Genomic DNA, 20,382 nt, shown 5'->3' with positions numbered 1-20,382 from the left:
TGCCCAAACACCTGTACTCAGGAACACCCGTGGTTCAGCACTCGAGTGGTTCACGTACAGTTGTGGCCTTAGACCTAGCTACTTGGAACACTGCCTTGTGCTCAGACAGTCCCCATGGCTCTCTGCGTATTTAGTAAGGGTCTCATAGGTGCTCCAGTGATGGCCAGCTCTACTGGTGGCCTTGAGCACAGAGCAGTCTGGCACGTGCTCTAACCCCCGCACATCCAGGCAGCATCAGGCACAGCACAACCTGGTCCACACACACACACCCAGGGCCTCGTTTCCCCGACTTTATTCAGTGGTACGTTCACAGCGGGGATGGGGGTAGACACAAGGTGGGGCCTGATCTGTCCTGGAGCCCTGGGGGCACCACACACCATGCACTACAGATGGGAGGGGGCACAGGGGGGCTCAGTGGCCCCAGCAGAAGCCTGTGTACCAGGGAGAAGATGGTGAAGAGGAGGTCCCCCAGCCCAAGCCCACAATGGGAGGGGCTGACACTGAGCTGAGGTTGAGGGGTGGGGATGGGGGGCACGAAGTGTCTGTTCCAGAGGGGCCAAGTGGCCAAGCCTTACCCAGGGCACAAGCTTACAGGGCAGGCTGGGGGACACTCTGGACGTAGAGCTGTGCCACTCTCCTTTTGCCCCTCTGGTGAGGGAGAGGAGGGCTCTGAGCTGGGCCAAGCAGCTACCCTGTCCTGCCCCATCCCGTCCTCGGCCAGTCAGAACGGCTTTGATGTCTGCTTGAAGATGAAGCCTCGATATGCCAGAGTCTTCATGATGTTGGCAATGTTCTTGCAGTCATCTAAAAAGAGGAAGAGGAGACGATTTAGATGGGCCCCAGACCCTTCCCCTCTGGGCCCAGAGGTGCTCTTACACAGGTGGGGGTAGGAAGCGGGGCTGGATTCAGCAGCCACAGGCTCTACACCAGGGGGTCCTGTCCCCAGGTGGCAGCATCTCCAGCTTCAGGTTGAGCTGGGTGATGCTGGGCCAGCAGAAGCCTGGTCTCAGTGCTTCTCAGCCCCATAATTCATGCTGGAAATTGGCCGGCGTGTCCCGCCCCGGCCCCAGCGGTGATGTATGGGCGCCGTCGCAGTAAGAAAAAGGCAGAGTAAATGTGTAATTTCTCCCTTGACGGCCCCTGGCCGCTGGGCGATTCTTCTTGTTGCCGCCGCGTGGGGACGGCCCGTCCGCCACACTCCGTCTTCCCGCCACCCGCCTTGATGTCTCCATTTCATTACTGTGCGGCCATTCATCACGCCCATGGCCAGGGTGACTTTGCCGGCACTTGCGTGTGTGTGGATGTGGCCCAGGCCATAATCACTGGTGACAAGGCACATGCCTCGGCACTTCCAGGCCAGGGCTCCAGGTTTGCCTGCTCCAACAGCCACCCCGCCTGGGTGCCTGCTCCTGTGCAGCCCAGGTCGGTGGAGAGGAGCCAGGCTTGTGGTCCTCCGACACCCTGGCCAGCAGCATTCTACTGGGCACCTGTGTAGCTCAGCCCAAGCCCTGCCTCTCCCACCCTGGCAGGCGTGCTGGTCAGGCTTCTGCCCTGTCTCTGGCTGTATCTCAGATGAAAAATGTCTGTGCCAGCCAAACCCTGCCACAGCAGTTTCTGCAGTACTGGTCCCTATGAGAAATTCCATGGTGAAAACTCTAGTCCCTATGGCTGCAGGAACAGGTACTCCTGGGGCCTCAGTATCATGGCATAGGCCAGGATGCCCTTCACCTGCCTCCCCTTTCACCCCTCTCCCACTGCCCATGGATGCCCCTGAGATGTAACCAGGACCTCAGCGACAGCAGCCCCCATGGGATCAACGCTGTGATTGCAAAAGCACTGTATGTCGATGTCCTAATCAGGTGTGTGGGGGGGTGGGTAAGGTCCAGGTGAGGTCAGGAGGCCCCTGCATCTGTCAAGGACCAACCTCCTCTGCTGAGCTTGCCAGCCCCTTAGACTAGTAAAGGGGACCTAGCAGAGCTAGAAAAAGACTTGTGGGAGTGGGAGGAGTCTGGTCAGGCCAGGCCTGTATCAGCCAGGCGACAGCTTTGCAGACCTTGCACAGAGCAGATAAGCTCTCTGGGTCTGGCCAGACAAGTCACAGAGGGTCCTGTCTCTCCCAGCTCAATATGAAAGTAGCCGTGGTGGGTGTGGGCATGGACAGGTGGCCCAGGCACAGGAACACCTTGTTCTCCAGGCACTCAGAAGCCATGAGGGCTGGTCTGAGGCAGAACAGTGGGAAGACAGATGGGTGGGTAGTGGCGGCCATGGCAACTCCAGACGTGACCCATCCCTGTGGTTTATGGGCCGGACACACGCCCCGCTCAGCTGAGGCCCCATCATTTGTCTCCCTTAGTGTGTATGCCTGTGCTGTGGGGTAAAGGGTGGAGGGAGGGGCCGCGATAGGAGCTAGGCAGTTGACAGGAGGGGGAACGGGGCAGGAATGGCTGTGCAGGAGGGGTGGGGGTGGGACAGCACTGGCTTGAGAGTGAGAAAGGTTTATGACAGGGTCCAGAGGCTGTGATGGCACCACTGAAAGGGCTACGATAGGGTGATTTTCTTCCCAAATAAGTCTGGCCTTGTCAGGGCACCTCCAATCCTTCCTGTCTCTGGGACTCTGGGGACCATGGCCGCTGTGCATATTAAGAATAAGTCTCCTCGTTATCTGCAATTACCCAGCGGCCACACACCTCATTTCTTCCAGCAGAAAAGAAAATTAGTTTTCTATTGACTTCATCTGGCTCCTCCCTCATTGCTGGACAAATCGTTCAATCTGCCTCCCCTGGCCCAAGTGAATGTGCTCAGCCCCTCCCCGCAGGCCACCAGCCACCCAGTGGGTGAGCACTGACCTTGCACCTGTGCCTGGTCCGGGGCTGGGGGAAGGTCATGTGCCCCAGCCTTGTCCCTTCCCTCTGCCCCCTCCACACACCAGATGGCTTCATCCACACCTTGAGCTTCAGCTACACCTGAAGATCACTGTCTCCATTCTGGACCTCTCTCCTGAGCTCCAGACCACAGATCCAAATGCCTCTGGAACATCTCTTTCTAGATATCCATACAAACTCAAAAACGTCTGCTAATGAACTAATTTTCTCCCTCAAGCTTCTTCACTCCCGTGTTCTCCATCCCAGTGAATGGCACCCTGAAATGTCCCCAAAAAAACCTGATTCAAGCTTGACACCCTGCCCTCTCCCCGACTCCCCAAATCCGACTGAGTATGAACTGTAGGTTTTATCTCCTCACTCTCTGTCTAACCATCCACTTCCTTTCATTCCAGCACCCACCTCCCAGTCCGGACCCCAGCATCTCTTACTCTCACAACAGCAGCTGGTCCTCTTTCTTCTGCCTTTAATCCATTCTCTTGTAGCCAAAGTGATCTTTCTCACACAAATCTGATCACGTTCTTTTCTCTTTAAATCCCTTCAGTGGCTCCCTTGCCCTCAGTTTCAAGTCACACACTCTTTAGTATGACTTTAAGGTAAAGGCCCTGCAAAAGCAGATCCCTGCTCTCTGGCCTAGCCCCTGCCAGAACACTTGGGGAAACCATTTGTCACTTGTGTCACAAACTCTGACTACTGACCCTGTCTGCCAGGGATTCTGGAGTCTAACTTGTTGCCACTGGTCTTCTACAATGCAGACAGAGACCCAGACTGGGGAAGACACATTCCAGCTCACCTAGCAAGTCAGTGGTACGGTTCTTTCTGAATGGGCTTCCAGCCCTGGAAGCCTCCCTGCGTGCAACCCACTGATTACACAGAGATAAATCTGGGGCTTTTTAGAGACCAAAAGTTCAGAGAGAGCAGCAGGGAGCCTGGTGACAACACGACCTCCTGGAGAGTCCTCTCTTGAAGCCCTGGGGCCACCTGGGCCAGCAGCCCCAACTTCTGGCACTTCATTCAGCTAGTGAGGCCAGCTGGAGGCTGTTCTGGGGTAGGGGGGGACAGCCTTGTGCCCACAATAGAGCCCTCCGAGAGCTGGTCTTCTTCATCTCCAAACCCTAGAAGACTAACCTGTTTTTATGTTCCTGCAGGGTCATCAACTTGTGACAAGACGACCCTCTTCTTTTTTGGGCATTAATATTCTTAATGTTGGAATTAATTCTTAATGTTTTTATACTTAATGTTTTGTATACTGGGACAGTAATGGGAGGGGTGCAGCTGCATAAATCCCTCAGAGCGGTGAGTGGGGCCAGCATCTAGCAAAGGATGAGCTTGGTGGCTGGGCCCAAGGGTAGTCAAATATCTGCTTGGCAAAGTAGCTGCTAGTGGAAGGTGGCTCAGATTGCTTAGGACACCCAGGGAGAACTCACACAGGGCAAGCACCTGAGGCTGACAGGCTCCAGGTGGCTGCACTTGTCTGGGAACTGAACGGTAGAGGACAGGATGCAGAGCCTGGGCCAGGGCCACCCTCAGGAAGGAAGGGGCCAGAAGAAACTCTCAGAGGACCACTTATTCATGCACTCATTCATTCAGCAAATACACACTGACACCTTCTGTGTGCTGGGTGCACATGGCCATGCTGGGCCATAGGGCTGCAGACTCTGTAGCTCCCTGCCCTCAGGAGCTCAGAGACTGTGCCTCTAAGTGGTGCAGTGTGAGCAGTGCTGAGAAAAGGAGGTGCAAAAAAACCCGTGCTCAGTCTGTGGGTCCAGAAAGGGTTCCTGGGAAGACGAGGTTAAGCATGTGGAGGGGCCTAGCCAGCAAGCTGGGGTCGAGGGGAGGTGTTCTCAGCATAGTGGACAGCCCACGCACACTTCTGGAGGGGGAATGTGGAGTGTCCCCCCAGAATTTAAGTTTAGCAGGTCGTGGGGGTGATGAAGAGGCAGGGGAGTGGTAAGAGATGAAGGCGGCGAGGTTAGCAGTGACTAGCTAGAGGAAACCCTGCAGAGCCCCGAATGCCAAACTAAGCAGCTTATAATTTTATTATTATGGGAATGATGGGGAGACACTCACATGTTTAAGGAGGCACATGACCAGACCTGTGTTTCAGAGTTATCTTTTGAGGACTGGAGGGGTTAACCCCAAAGGCAGAGACACCAACTAGCAGATTGTAGTATGTATTTCTGGTCCAGGCCAGAAATGGTGGTCCAGGGCTAGGCCAGTGGCAGTGGAGATGGAGGTGCATATACATTGTTGATGTGGAGAAGTGGATGGAGGCAAGAGACTTTTAGGGAACAGAATGAGCAAGGCTGGATGAGGGGACTGGGAGGGCTGAGTCTAGGATGTGAGAGAGGGTAAACCAGAGAAGGTGCAAGTTAGGGGCAGCAATGAACTTAGCTTTGGATGTGTTAAGCCTTGAGATTCCTATGGGACATCTAACCTTATCAGGCATCTCCTTTATGGCTTCTAGGCTTTATATCTTGCTTAAACAGGCCTTCCCTATCCCAGTGTTATTAGAAAACTATCATATTTTCTTCTAATACTTTCAGCTTTTAAATTTAACTTTGAATCGGCCTGGAGTTTATTTCGTATGTGGTGAGAAACAGATCTAACTTTATCTTTCCGCTAGTAGATCCAGCCAGTTGTTCTGTCACTGACTGAACTGTCCACACTTTCCCTGCACATTTGGAATGATGCCTCTCTCCTACACACAACTGGGATATGTGGATCTGTCAGAGCCAGAGAGAGAATGAACATGACATGATCAGAGGCAAGCCGGACTTAGAGGACATTAGGAGCAGCAGGGTGACAAGCCGCTGACCGTATGGGGTCATGAGGCAGTGTGGCCTGGAGGAAGACTCAGACACAACCTAAAGCCTCTTGCCTAAAAAGCTCAGCCTGGCGATGCAGCTTACTAGTGATCTCTGGGAGCTGGTGAGGGACAAGGCCAGAGCCCATGGAGCAGGGACCATGGAAAGGAAAAAAGAGCAAGAACCCTGGTTGTGTCGACATCCTAGAACCTCATTTTGCTGCCACCTCTTCCTGTGTCTGTTTGGACATCTTGGCAGCAGCATGCCTACACAAAGGGCCAGTGGGGCTGCTAGATCAAATATGTCTCCAGCCTCCCGTGGGACACACTTACACGAAAAGATTATTTGTTATTTATCTGAAATTTGAATTTAACTGGTGTCCTATATTTTTATTTGCTACATTGGCAACTCTGTGCTGGGGCCCAGCATCTCAAGCTACGGCTGGGTGCTGTTCAGGGCACAACAGCAAATGGGAGCTCATGAGACAGGAGGCTACGGCAGGGAATTTAGGACAAAACCAGCAGAGGGCCCCTTTATATCCTTAGATTCTGGGTTCAAATCCAACTCCATCATTTAATAACTAAACTTAAGCAATTAGAGTACTTCATTTAACCTCTCTATGCTTTGGATTCTTCTTCTCTAAAATGGGAATAATAATGGTAATTATAGCAACTACTTCCCTCAAAGGGTTGTTAAAAAGATGAAATGAATTTTTATTTGTGAAGTGCTTAAAACAGTGGCTGGGTTAGTTATTATTATTAGTATTGGTGTTATTCCAATAATATCCAGTAATAATATTGTTATTCCAAAAGAAATACCCTGATATCCTCCAACCCCTGTTCCTTGCTCCAGATGTGGCCCACAGTCCTCTTGGCCCACCCGACACACCCCGCAGACACAGAGTCCCTTCTCCCCACAGACACAGCTCCCCCACCTCCTCCCAGACAGAGCCTTTAGAGCCTCAAAGCCAAAGTGACCCCTTCCTCTGGCCCCTCCCCACCTCCCCCCTCCACCCCACCGAGGTGCCTGGAGGTGCCACAGGGCTGATGGTGAAGGATGACGGTGGTTCCACAATAAGGGGAAAAGGCAATTTCATCTTGATTAGCAGGCGATTTCTCTCTCCGTAATAAGCGTGCTCCAAATAATTAGCGTGTTTTACGTAATAATGAAATTACAGAAATGCAGTCCACTTATTCAAACAACTCACCATTACCATATTTTTAAATATTAGACTTAATTAGAGTTTATCACTTCAGAGAAGTATGCGGACCGAAGATGTTTTTAAAAAAATCCTCATAAAGTGTTTATTAAGCGCTGGTAAAGCTGGGATAATGATGTGTTTGGAAATTAAGGCAATCAAACACTTACTGCCGCTCCTGGAGGCCGGGCATGGAAATGAGGCCATTACACGCCCATTACCCGCCATCTCACAGCCACTTGGGGGGCAGGGAGAGGATGCGCCTGGCCGAGAGGGCGTAGTGCCCAGAAATGCCTGTGCCAACAGCCCACAACGGCCGGATCAGTAGGCACAGCGTCATTTACACGACATTTGGCCACTAGGGGCCCAACTCAGACTTGGCCAGGCAAAGACTGGACTGATCCCAAATGCCAAAGAAGACACGCAAGACCAGCCCGGACCCAGACTCCCAGGTCTGGCAGGACGTGTCAACTCCCTACAAACCCCAGTGCAGAGTGGGGCCAGAGGCCAGGTCAGAAAGCCAGAGAGGTCAATCAGAGGAGGCAGAGGCTGAGGAAGCAACAGATCCAGTGCAGGTGTCCACTCCCAACTCTGGGCCACACAGGAAGGGGCATCGGAGTGGCGTTGAATGGTTTAGGAGGAAGCTGGGGGACTGAGCTGGGAGCCAAAGATGCAGAGGAGCCAGGGGCCAGGCTCGGGAACACACCTGGGGACAGAGCCAGATCAGGAAAGCAGGCAAGAAGGGTGGCGGGAGAGGAGCTGGTGGCTCCAGGCCCCATTTATCCCGGTGAATAACTAATTCCAGAATTTATAGTGCTGGGTTTTTGTTCTGTGGCCATTTATATCTGCGAGGGGAGGAAATGAAGAGGCAGCGCGGACGCCACATCTTTCTGTGTTATTGCTTGTCTGCCATTTGCAAATCATTATTAATTGTGGGCCCTGGTGGCGGGCCGGGTGGGGGCCGGGCTGGGTACATCCACATAGCTCTTCATCAAGGACCCCAGCCGCTGCCCCAGAGAGCCAATTACCCCTCCCTGATTGGGATCAGATAAAGAGGGAATTTTTACAAATTAGGGAATAAATAGAATTTCCACACAGGGCGCGGGCAGGACCTGAGAGGCTGTAATGAAAAACCATCCGTCACCATCAGTGCTGGCCAGGCACGGAGCCCCGGCACTCCCTCCCCTTGTGGGCCCACCCTGATGCTCAGGGGCCTGGGTGGACAGGTCTAAGGACATCCCAACCCCTCCAGGGCCCATAAGCTGGGAGAGGAGTTCTCAGTGGGGCGCGTGTATACCCTCTGAGCCCCAGCTCTGACTCTGTCCCCAGTGCTGCCTCTCCTTCAGGGCCGTGACAAAGAGGAGACTGAGGCAGACCCCAAGAAAGGCCAGAGTTGGGGACCACGGGGCAAAGACCACATCCATGCCCCTCCAGCTATGGCAGCCCTAGGGCAGAGCCCTGGCTCATGGACCACTCACTCTGGGCTCCCATTAGCGCTCCTCCCCCTGGATCATTAAATATGTATATCTTATTACACGCCTTGTTAGAGTATCGAGCTCTATTGACTGATGATAAATCCTGAGCCTCGTCCTGGCCATAAATTTATCTGGAGATGATGAAGACTCAATAATCTAGTCAGGCAGATAATATCATCGGGCCTTAAAAAAGATCATTACATTATATGTCAGAATTAAAAGTGAAATACGCCGTAGTAACAGGGCGGCTGCTCTGGCCATTACAACGAGTGCCGTCTCCCCCCACTTGTCCTCGGCCAAGGCCCCAACCAGGTAGAAGAGCCAAGAAGCCTCGCCCTCCTCTTGGCTCTGGGATGCCACAGCTAAAAGTGCCGGATAACCTAAGGCCGAGAGAAAGGGACCTGGTTTTGGAGGGGAGAGGGGAAGAGCGGGCTACTGAGAACAGCTGAGGACCGTCTGCCACACCTGGCAGCCACCTCTGCCCCAACCAAGCTCCCACCCTACCCTGTCCCTAGGGGTCTCCCATGGGACTGTCTTCTGGGGGTCCTTGAGCGGCTCCAACTGGAAGGTGACAGGGCTTCCCTGCCTTCTAGAATGGCCTGAGCAGTCGGGGCAGATTCTTTCCAAAATGGAGACACTGGGATACAGAGAGGTTAGGCTACTTGTCCATATGCCCCAGGTGCCTTTGACCTGACCCCAGACCCCTGTGCCAGCAGCCTAGCCAAAGCCTTTTTTGTGAGCATGTGCAGTCATTTCAGACCACTCCTACCTCCTCCCCAAGAGCCCTGCCTGTTACAGCCTCTACATCCTGTCCTTTAAGAAGCTAGCTGCCAGACTTCTGTCCTTTGACCTCAGCACAACTATCTCCATTGTATCTGTCCTTCACCCATTTCCACAGTCACACCCTCTGCCTTGTTAACATCCTCTACTGCTCTTCTTTTGAAATATGAAACGCAAATATCCCTAGTTACTGACAATAATACGCCTTTTCTTTCATCTCACTGGAACCTCGAAACCATTTACACCCCCACTCTCTCCAGATACACCCCGTTCCTGTCTTTGCCTGTTTCCCCGTCCACTTTGGCTGCCTACGCCACAGGCACACTCTTTCTGCAGAGCCGGCTCCTCCCTCCCTGACCCTCAGCCACGGGTTTAGGAGTGGCCACATGTTCTGGCTACTGGGATCTGAGTGTAGGTTTGCTGAAGATCTTCAAGGAAAATTTCTTCACTCTTAAGAAGATAGGTGAAGTGCGGGGGGAGGGGAATAGTCCTTTATATACTGCTGGATGTTTTCAAGTCTGCACATAATGTCTGGGACTGCAGAAACCATCTTCAAACCTTGAGGGGAGTTAGTCTGTGAAGAACATGCTGAAGATAAACGAACAGAAAAGTGGAAAAAATCTGGGTCCTTGATGACACTGCTGAGATGCTGAATTAAACAAAACTAGGATAACCTTACTTCTTTTGTGAGGTGATAAATCCTCTTGTTGTTTAAGATTTAAATTGGGTTCTCTTTTCCTTGGAGCCAAAAGCATACTACCTGGTACAGAATGCAAAGGCAGGAAAGAGAATGACAAAACAGATGGAGAGCAGGCAAAGGGCAACGAGGACACTGTTTCAGGGTAGGAAGTTGGTAACCCTTGTTATGCTCTCTTGAAACATTTGCTCAAATTGTTTCCTGCTCTATCTCAGGACACAGGTCACATTACTAAAAAGGCCAAAGGAGTCAAGCTTAGACAGGAACCCAGGTGAAAACAAAGGGAAGAGCATAAAAATCTTTTCTTAGTAAAATTGTATGTCTGTGACTTGTAATTCAAGTTGCCTTTTTATAAGCCCCACGGCAACACAAGGTCATGAGACTCAAAGCTTCTTTCTCCCCTACACTTCTTAGCGTGTTGCTTACAATTTCTAGGTTATCTCTTGGTCCAAAATGGCTGCTGGAGCTCCAATCATCATATCCACATTTTGGAAAGAGGAAGAAGGAAAAAGCAAGAATAATGTACTTTCTAACTGAGTCACTTCCCTTTCAGTATTGTTCCTGGAGGTTCCACACAACACTTTTCCTGAATCTCACTAGCCAGAACTCAGAGACATAACCATATCTAGCTGTATGAGAAACTAAAAAAGTAGTCTTTTAACTGGGTATACCTGCTGCACCTGATTATACAGGGGCCCTATTCAATAAAGAAGGTCAATGGATATGGGGTACATACCAAGCAGTTTCTGTCCTAGCAACATAACTGATACACCTCACTTTGGAGCTTGGATTCCATGGTCCGTCAACTCAATCCTTTCCTGCCAAGTCTCAACTTTCTTGCTCCCTTTTCCTTCCACGACCCTTGCCTGGAAAAACATAGACTCTGCCTTCTCTATGCTTGCAGCTGGGCTGAGGGTGATCAGAGAAAGTCGCAACCTTACAGATTCATGCCACTCATAAAATCATAGTCATCAGCCTCATCTGGGTGTATAAAACTGCCCAGCCAATCTTCTATGTTCCTCATCAGTGCGCACGCTCTCTCCCTTTCTCCCTCGTGACAATTTCAAATTTCTCTACTTTCTACAAATCTCAAGCCCCCTACTCCCAACATCGCCCCTGACCCCTCACCCACACAGTCTTGTCTCCTACTTCACAGGAAACACAGAAGCCACCCTGCTGCACCTGTGCCAGTCCTTACTTATCCTGATACTAGGGGACCTGTCTGGATGTCACTTCTGAAACCCATCCCCTCATTCCACCTGGCTTCTGGAGTCTAACCTGATTGCCTTTTCTGGGGCCTTATGAGTGACCCCCTTTCTCTCTGATAAAGCTTCAATTGCTTCTTCTGTACTGCCTCCTTCACATAAGCATGTAAATATATTAAATCTCTCCCATCTTTAAAAGCAAGTTCCCTCTAACTCCTTTTCCCTTGTGGCTAGGACCCAATCTCTCCTCCCTTTGGCAGCCAAACTTCTGAGTCGTTAGCATGCAAGGTCCCATTTCCTCACTTCCTGCCCTGCGATATGATTCCCCCACCAGCTCCGTACCAAACTTTCTCTAATGATGCTTATGGCCTCACGGGGCTGAAGTCCAACATCAGCTTTTCAGGTTTGGATCGACCCACAGACTGACTCATGCTGTGAAACTCTTCTCTGTTTCAGTGACACCACCTTTTCTCCTGACCACCCTAAGATGTGGGTGTTGCTCAGAGTGGTCACGGGCCTTTTTCCCTTTTCACTCTCTGCACTCTCCCTGGGCAAACTTATCCACCCCTAAGCTTTATTTACCATATATCTTCCAACAGTTTTTAAACCTGTATTCCTACTACCACCATTCTGGTCCAGGGTGCCACCCTCGCTCATCCAGGTGACAGCAGTGCCCCAGCCAATCTCCTCCATGGTGTCCTACGCCACACATCTGGTCATTGCACTCCCTGTCTTAAAACCCCTCAGTGATCCTGGAACAGAAAGGACATAAGCGGAAACTGGTGAAACTGAAAAAAGGCCTTTAGTTTAGTTAATAGTAAAGAACCAATGTTAATTGCCTCATGCTGATTACTGAGCTGTGATAATGTAAGATGCTAATATTAGGGAAAGCTGGATAAGATATATATAAACTCTTCTGCAAATATAAAATTAGTTCCAAGTAAAAAGTTTAGGAGTTAATAATTAAAACAACAACCAGCCACCAGCACCAGCGCCTCCAATGGTGCCCCCCTGCTCTCAGGATAGTGCCCAGACTCCTTCATTAAGTTCTGGGGCTCTGCCCCAGTGTCCCTCTCGGGCCTCATCTTGCCCACTCTCTCTTCTGCCTTGCCTCTCAGCTTTTTCATCTGCTCTCCCTATGGTTTCCTAAGGTGCCTCACCTGGGTCCCCACGCTGGCATTAGGAACCCCTTCTATGTGTTCCCACAGCACCCGAAGTTCCCCCTGCCAGACCACAAACCCCCAGAGGGCACAGATTTTCTCTCCACGGAGGCCCTCAGTAAACACGTATTAACAGAAGAAAGGAAGGACTAGGGGAAAAGAAAGAGGGAGGGTGGGGGGACGAGAACCCAGGTGAACCTACTCCAGCCCTGACATCTGCCACCAGAAGCCCAGACAGGCCCACAAGCCCTGAAAATCAGTCAGTCCTTCCCCAGATTCCAAGGTGCCGGCAGCTTTGGCGCCTTCCCCACTTCCACTCCTTCCAGCATCTTGATTTTTCCAAGACGCACTGTGCCAGGAGACTGGCTGGGACCTGAGCTCTCCACAGTCTGGCCAGCCTGTCCTGAACCAAGACATCTGGGGGCGGAAGCAGTGGTGTTGGAGCTCCGCGGTCCCAGCCAATGATGCCCTGGAGAGGGTCCTGGCTCTGCCGGGGGACTCTGGGAGGGGGGCTGCCCTCCCTAAGCCCAGTCCCACCTGGTAAATATTTCATCCTCAAGCTGCTCAGCTAATCCCTATTAATTTCAATACCGCCGCCTTGCCTGGCTCAGCTCCCAATGCATTATTTATCCCCTTTGTTTGTTTGTCGCTAACAGGTGGGCCCCGGCGGAGGCGCTGACTGGGGACAAGCCCACTCTATCACAGTGTGGCTGTGAATTAATCATGAGGACTAATGGGAACCACTTCAGCTCCAGGCACTTCCCTAGTCCCCTTCCCCTGCCCTGGCACCCAGGGGTGGGCCAGGGCCATCCCAGCACAATTTAACTCAATTCAAGGCAACACATTCTATTTACTATCTGCCTACATGAGTCAGACGCTAGGTCATGCTTTGGGGACACAAGCTGACCAAAACAGGCAGCAGTTCCTGTCCTCAGGGAACTTACAATCCAGTGCAGGGAGAGGAGCATTAAACAACTTATTTCTTACTGAGGACTGTGACGGAATGCTCTGAAGGTGGAGTGCAGGGGGCGGAGGAGGGGTGCACAGGGTAGGGTCTGACCAAGTCCACGAGTCAGGGGAGGCTTCCCTGGAAAAGCAAACTGAGCAGCGCTCCAAGGACGAGTGGAAGTTAATTAGGCCAAAGGGTGGGAATGAGGAGCTCCCAAGGAAAATAAAGCCACGGGGGAAGGCCCTGGGGTGACAGAAGCCAAGCAGTTTCCAGAAAAGGGTGGGGGAGACTTGCTGCACCATAGTGGGCATGAGAGTGGCCAGAGGAGAAGCAGGGGACTGCCTGATGCCAGCAAGGCCTCCCGGGGACACCCTTCTCCCTAAAATGACCAAGCATCTGTCCCGGTGGACTAGCTCAAGAGTTATCCTGAATGCCCCGATTCACCCGCACACTCCCACCACCCTGCCCACTTGAGCTGCATCTGCTTTCCTGACCTGGTGTCTATCTGGCTCCCTGTGGGAGGGTGGCGAAGACCATGAACCTTCAACTGCATAGATCAGGAAACTCAGGTGAGTATGTGGCCTGGAGGCTTCTGAGACGGCCAGTGTGGGCCTCTCAGCACCCTGAGGCTTTGGTGTGCCCCTGGCAGGCCAGGGCTGGGGGCTCTGACCAGCCTCAGCCTCAGTGCTCACATCACCTCCCAGAAAGGAACTTGCCTCACCTCTGAAAACCCAGCACTGGACTGGGCACCCGGAAGACCCCAGCAAATGTCTTCTGAATGAATGACTGCACTAAAGCAAATGCCCCACCATCTCCCACCAAGATCTTTACCCAGACACTCCCCTCAAGATTTACCCAGATGTTTAAACAGACAAATGAGGTAACCTGGACTCAGGGTTTTATAGTCCTGTCAGAGCAATCCAGAGAGGTAGCAGCCATCAACCCCAGCTAAAGGGGAAGAAACAGAGGCCCTGGATGGTGAATGTCGTACCCAGGACCACACACCCTGGAAGTGATGGGCCATAACTAGAATAAGGTTAGCCTGGCCCCAGGTTCCTGGCTCCAGGCTCCTGGCTCTAGCACACCCACAGATCCGCCCCCCTCTGTGGGCCTTTCCCCAAGGACCTTAGTGCTTGAGAACAATCCTAAAAGGCACCTTGTTTATGAACCAAGTATAGCTCTGCCAGGGTACAGAGCTCACCATGCGTGTGGTTAGGGGTTCGTAATTCTATTCAAAGTGGCCACTTTGAAAATCCATATGTCTCCAGGCCCTCCGTACATCACAGTGTCAAGTCCTGGCGCACAGGCATCCATCAGCGCCTCCCAACGCCACGGTCACACATGCCTGATCCCACCCACGTGCCTGTCCTTGGCTCGCAGCTGCTCTGGCAGCACCACCCCGCCAAGTGCGAACGCTCCCGGCAGGCTGCTTGCTTGGCCTAGCCTGACCCTTGCCTTCAGACTAGTCTGGCTGCTGGGCCCCACCCCTGCCATTGACGCCTCCTCTGCCCTACCGGGGCTCTGCTCTCTTGGAGCTAGGCAGCCAGCATGGAGGCAGCCTCGATAACTCGCTAACGTGCTGCCCATGGTGTTCTTAAAAATTTATGACTGTGCAACATGAAAAATCCGGCTGAGGAGCCGTCATTAGCAGCGCTGCCTCCCTCCCCCACCAGAGCCGCCCTCGTAAATTGAGATTTATGGCTACAGCAGGCGGGGCGGGGGCGTGTACAGGCGGTGAGGATGTTGTTGGGGAGACTGGGAGAGACCGATGAGGCAAGCGGTGAGGCCGGGGGCTCCCCCCTGCGGCAGTTCCGGGTCACGGCAGTCTGCGGAGATACCTACGAAGAGTAACGTCTGGCCTGGAGTGTCAGCCTAGCACGGCTGCTGGATTCCCTTTAGCAGTGGGACTGGAGAGGGAGGGACCTATCCTATGCCAATCACTGGCTCCTTTAGGTGTAGGACCAGATCCTGAGGTCCAGGTGCCAAGCAAGGGCCTCTCAGTAGGGTGACTTCGGGAGGAGGAAGGTTGGACCTAGGGAGGAAGCATCATCCTTGCTGGGGTCACAGGGCTTGGGCCCCTAGAGTCGCCTTCTCCAACCAGAAGCATCTAGATTGGGCTGTGATTGTGGTATCCCAACCAGAGAACTGAAGACGAGGGAGGGAGGGTGGCAGAAGGATGCCAGGAACCTTCCCTTCCTTCTCCTTTCTCTGGTAAGAAGGGCCAGTAGAGGGTGTTAGAGGCAGGAGTGCAAGGACTGGACTTAGTCACAGAGCCTCCCCCGACAAAGGCCAGGCTGGGGCTGAAGAGAAGAGGAGGTGATCCCACAAGCCTGCCCTCCCCCTCTGTGGGCCCTCCCTATTACCTCCCCTCCGCCTCCCCCTGCTCACTTAGCCCTGTCAGCCAGGCCATTATGAAATTGGGGTTTCATTTACAGACTAATTAAACATTACAGCTTGTTCACAATTACAACGCGGGGATGAGGGAGTAACTAATTACGGAAGAAATGAGCTAACATTTATCTCTGTTCCCACCCTCCCTCTCCCCATTGCCTCCCCCAATCTGGCTTTCTCCCACTGTCTGGTCAGTACCAGCTCTCCAGGCTTAGTTCCTAGGATGGGGGACTGGGCCTAGTACCCACCCACCCTGGACACAAGGTTGGACTGCTGTTCCCAGCCACCCCAGGGGAGAGGCTTAGCTCCCAGGACCCTGACATTGAAGACAGGGCTTTTGGGCAAGACTCTGTGGGTGTGACTAAAGGGGCCCTGTGATGGTATGTGTGGACATGACATGGCGGGAGGGTTTCTGCTTTGGTGTATGAGTGTGACAGCACAGTGGGGCTGGGTGGCTCCATGTATCTTTATCTTGTGGGGCAAGGCTTTGGTGTGTCTGCTGCAGACAACAATTTGTGTGACTGGGTATGAGCGTGAATGGTCCACACTCTGACCCCCAAATCCCCAGGGCAGAACAGGAAAGAACCAGGTGGCTACCGGAGGTGATGGTCAAAGCAGACCTGATATGTGGCCCTGGCAGCCCCAGGACCAAATACCCACCAGGCGACCTCTTTCATTCCCTCAGAAGCAAGAGAGACAGCAGGGTTACCCTGCCCTGGGGCTCAGTCCATCCCTGTCCTTGGGCTGGCCTTGGCTTCTGGCCAGATGCCCCCCGGGGGCCCGAGGAGCCTCTGGGGTCCTGGGGTGCCCCCTGTGGGCAGGAGTCCTGGGGTCTGGCTGGCTTGCTGCAGAGTTTAATAATAGTAACAGTGAGAGTAAGCGTTTCCATCCTTCCTGCCTTTGGGCAGAAGAAAGGAAAGAGGAGGGAGAGGAGGGAGTGGAGGGAACGGGCTGAAGGGAGGCTTTGAGGCCTCAGAACTCACATCAAACGGCCGGATCTGGGCCTAATTGTCTGACCCCTGCCCCTGCCTTCAATCAGCTCTGCGGCTCCCCGCCCGCCCCTTGCCTAACTAGCAGCCATGTTCTCCTCATTAGGACAAGCTCCCCTTGCACACGTGTCCCCGGACATGTCCCCAGCACTCCCAGCTCCCAACCCTGCCTGGTGGGAGGGGACAGCAGGGACCCAGTTTTGGAGGGCCCCTGGGACAGTTGTACCCTCAGCCACCACAGCTGGCTGGCTTGAGCAGCTCAGCCCCTCTCCCTGAGCTGCAGGGCCCTGGATGCCACGTGCTGTGATCTATCCCCTGCTGGCTCAGATGCTGGGTGCGTTCTGTCCTCTGTGTGTCCTTCTTGCTACAGCCCAATTGTCTCAGACACACAGCTCCAGAGGGTGAGATGTGTTTGAAGACTGTCCCCTTTGGTCTGGTTTGGCTGGTTCAGCCTGGCCGGCAATCTGGTCTGGGTCAGGATCCATGATCAGAGGCTAGGGGCTGAAGGAACTTATCTGCCTACTGTGCAAGGATGCTTCCCTTAAACGGATCCAGGTGGTGCTTGAGTGACTAGGGCTGCTGGTACGGCAGTGAGGCAGGAGAGAGTGGTGGTTAAGGTCTCTGACCCTAGAGAAATACATGTTTGAATCCAGCTCTCCTACTTCCTTGCCCTGCTGCCTTGGGTAAATGGTAACTTTCTTGAGCCTCAGTTTTCTCACACACAGTAGAGCTGACAGCCCCTATCTCACAGTGTTTGGGAATTGAACGAGATAACAGATATAAAGTCCTCTGTACTACAAGTGGACCTTGTGGAAGGATACTGGTATAGATGACAGATTCAGACCAGGCCAGACCAAATTCCCCTCTCCACACGCCACAGGGCACTGTGCCCCGCTGGGTCAGTAGTGTCAGGGACAGAAAGAGCTGTGAGGAAGGGTCTAGAGCCCTACAGAAGAAAAAGAGCAGCTCCCAGGAGACCCAGCTGATACCGGCGGCAGAAGCACCTACGCTGGAACCAAAGCTTGGGGGCAGGGGTGTCACACAGTAGTTTCAGGTGAGAGGGACAGGGTCCCAGATTAAGAGCTGTCAGGTGGCATTAGGTCAGATGAGGTAGGTTAGCGGGGCTGGTCCATGAGAGTGGATGGTCCCATGAGTACTGTGGGCTTGGGAGGAGGGGATGCTGTGAACACCACTGGAGTGAAGGCTGTCTGGGCTGCTCTAGGTATTCATGCTCAGGGTACCAGACCTGCATAGGACTGGGGGAAGGGCTAGCCTGATCTGGGCCCTGACATTGTCTCTCACCTTAAACCAGTGGTAATGACTTGCAAATATTGATGAAAACGCAAACTACAGAGATTGTGTTTTTCGGGGAGTGAAGGTGGGGAGAGGGGATAAGGAGGAAAATAAACTGAAATGAAGTCCGGTTATCTCCCATCTATGGCTGCTCCTAATCCCCCAGCCCAAAGGAATCCAATGCAGCCCCTTATCTGCCCTGTCAATCACTCCATCACTGCCCAGTGCTTGGTGGGCACCGCACGCCCTCGTACACACTTGAGCACATGCTCACGCATGCACAGACACACGCACACACTCACTCCACCGACTCTTGCTCCAACACTCCCGCCCACCCCCAGCCCATTACTCCTCTGAGTAGGAGCAGCCAGCACGCAGGTCCTGCCAGATGGATGCAATTTGCATAATATCAGCAGCGGAGGCTGCAAGATCACCAGGGGTCAGGGCGCTGACATCCCCGCACAGTCTATCTGCAAGTGCTAATTTGGCCAGCATTGATCTGTCTTTCTGATTTCTTTGTCATTTACGTCTGCGATGGTTTGACAGGAGATACAGAGAGACAAGGGGAGGCCAAGCCGGGCCTGGGGCTAGGAAGGTAGGGAAACAAAGATTGTACTTCCCAGTGTGTTACACACACAGAACACAGGCAGACATACACCAGAACCTTCCTCCATCTATCTGTCCTTCCGTCTATCCGTTTTTTCATCTGTGGCTGCTACTGAAGACTAGAGCTTGGTACCTGGCAAGGATCAATTCCTCAGATATCCCTGGGGCTTCAAGGATGCCAGCTCAGGAAGGAAGGAGTGAGCAGCACTGGGTGCTATGCAGGCAGGCCAGTGGAGACAGACCCTGTAGATGCCTGGAGAGTTACCCCTTCTCATGGTGAGCCATCCCCCGGCCCCTCACTTTCTCTGGGACACACTAGAAAAAACAGGACAGGAGTAGGGGAGGAATGGGCAGTGCTGGGGAGGCACACACTCCAGCGGCTCTACCTCCTCCTTCTAAGGCAGCTGTGCTGATTCCTTCCCTCCCAGCCCTGAAGGTGGCCAAAGCGGGGGGAGCGGGGGCAGGCACCCCTCTGCCTCTCTGGGACAGCCAGGGAGAGGCTATCAGGTCTGCAGGACCTCATAGCAATACTTCACCACCCTCAGGTCAACCAAAGACCAGACTGGGCTCTGGTTGATTCTGAAGCCCTCTAGCTGAGCCAGAAAGTCCTAGATCAGATCAGATCAGATCTAAATGCTCCCTGCTAAATCCTTAGCCAGAGTCCCCACATTCTTCTCTGCCTCGGGAGGAGGGTTCACCATAGGGATGGGGACCACAGGGATGGGGACACTGGATAGGAGGTGTTGTGGGGAAAGGGAGGGGAGGAGAAGGTGAGAACGCTGGGGAAGAGCCCGCTGCAGAGAAGCAGACCTGGTCACTCTGTCAAGGGAGGTAGTGGGGCTTGAGCCTTCAATGGGTGACCCCCCCCAAGTGGCTCTGGCTTGGCCCCACCTCTTTCCCTCGCCCATGGTAGCAGGAGCAGGGTGATCAGAAGGAACTCCCTGCTGGGCAAGAGAGGGGCTGGCGTTTGGTGTGTGCTAATCCCGGGCCCGAGGTCTTCAGAGGGACGGGGTAACTTCAAGGAAGGGAAAGCAGAGCCGTACTGCAGATGAGCTCATTAGCCCGCACCCCCACCCCCCCACGAGGAGGAGGGCGGGAGGCCCAGGGAGCGCGGTGGCAGAGGCGGCAGAGAAAAGGCTGTCACTGTCCTTTCTTCCTTTTGGTACAAGCATCTCCCTGAACCAACGATTCTCCTGCAGTGACACCTCTCACGGGCGCTAATGAGATCCGTGTCACAGAGCTAATGTGCTCTGACTGGACTCTGATAGACACCCCACTCCTTCCAGGGAGCCTACAGGCCAGCACTGCCCCCCAGGGCCAGGCCCTACCCTGCCACCTGCCAGCCCAGCTCTCTGGCCAAACTGTGCTGGGCAGCAAGCTTCTGAGGGTGTCCACCCAGTGTCTGGCCATCCCATCTCAACTTGAGGCTGTGAGACCCCCCAGCCCCAGAGCAGAGGGGCTACGCAGCCAGGGCAGGACCACCCAGCTGGGCACAAGGAAAGGTTCTGGTTATTCTCCCCACCTGTGATATCAGTAGTCTGTGCGGCCTCTGTGTCCCAACAATAGGTGAGATTTTACCTGCATTTCCTGTGCAGGTTTCCAAAAAGAAAAGAGGAGGAGGCCTGAGTCCTGCCCTGAGAGAGGTCAGGTATGTAGGGCCTGACCATTACCCTCAACAGATCCGGGGCCCAGGGATGCATTCTGTGCACTCACACTGGGAGGGCCAGGCAAGATCCCCAGAGTGGGTGGCACCTGAGAGATGCGCAAGATTTTCCTGGGCCAAAAGGTGAAGAGTAAACAGATCTCACAGTGTAGAACTGTCGGGGTCAGATGGACGTTGGAAGCCCAGAGGCAGAGCCCTGGCTCTGAGGGTGGCTGTAGCGAAAGGGGGCGGGTCGCGATGTCCCCTCCCTGTTCTTCCTCAGTTGTTGCTTCCCAAGCTTTGCCAAGGCC

General features: G+C 53.5%; 1 protein-coding gene across 6 annotated transcripts in view; it reads right to left on the bottom strand.

The window, feature by feature from the left end:
- Positions 1 to 276: 276 nt before the first annotated feature.
- ERI3 (ERI1 exoribonuclease family member 3) overlaps positions 277 to 20,382 on the bottom strand; it is a 122,976-nt gene continuing 102,870 nt past the window's right edge. For all 6 annotated transcript variants that reach the window (XM_031684171.2, XM_015236091.3, XM_031684173.2 and 3 more), the window contains one exon: positions 277 to 804. In XM_031684171.2, the coding sequence (XP_031540031.1) occupies positions 775 to 804 (30 nt within the window). In that variant the 3' untranslated portion in view covers positions 277 to 774. The remainder of the gene's footprint in view (positions 805 to 20,382) is intronic.

Source organism: Vicugna pacos, chromosome 13, assembly GCF_048564905.1.
Source record: "Vicugna pacos chromosome 13, VicPac4, whole genome shotgun sequence".
Lineage (NCBI taxonomy): Eukaryota > Metazoa > Chordata > Mammalia > Artiodactyla > Camelidae > Vicugna > Vicugna pacos.
Note: the sequence above shows the minus strand (reverse complement) of the source record. Positions and strands in the feature narration are given on the sequence as shown.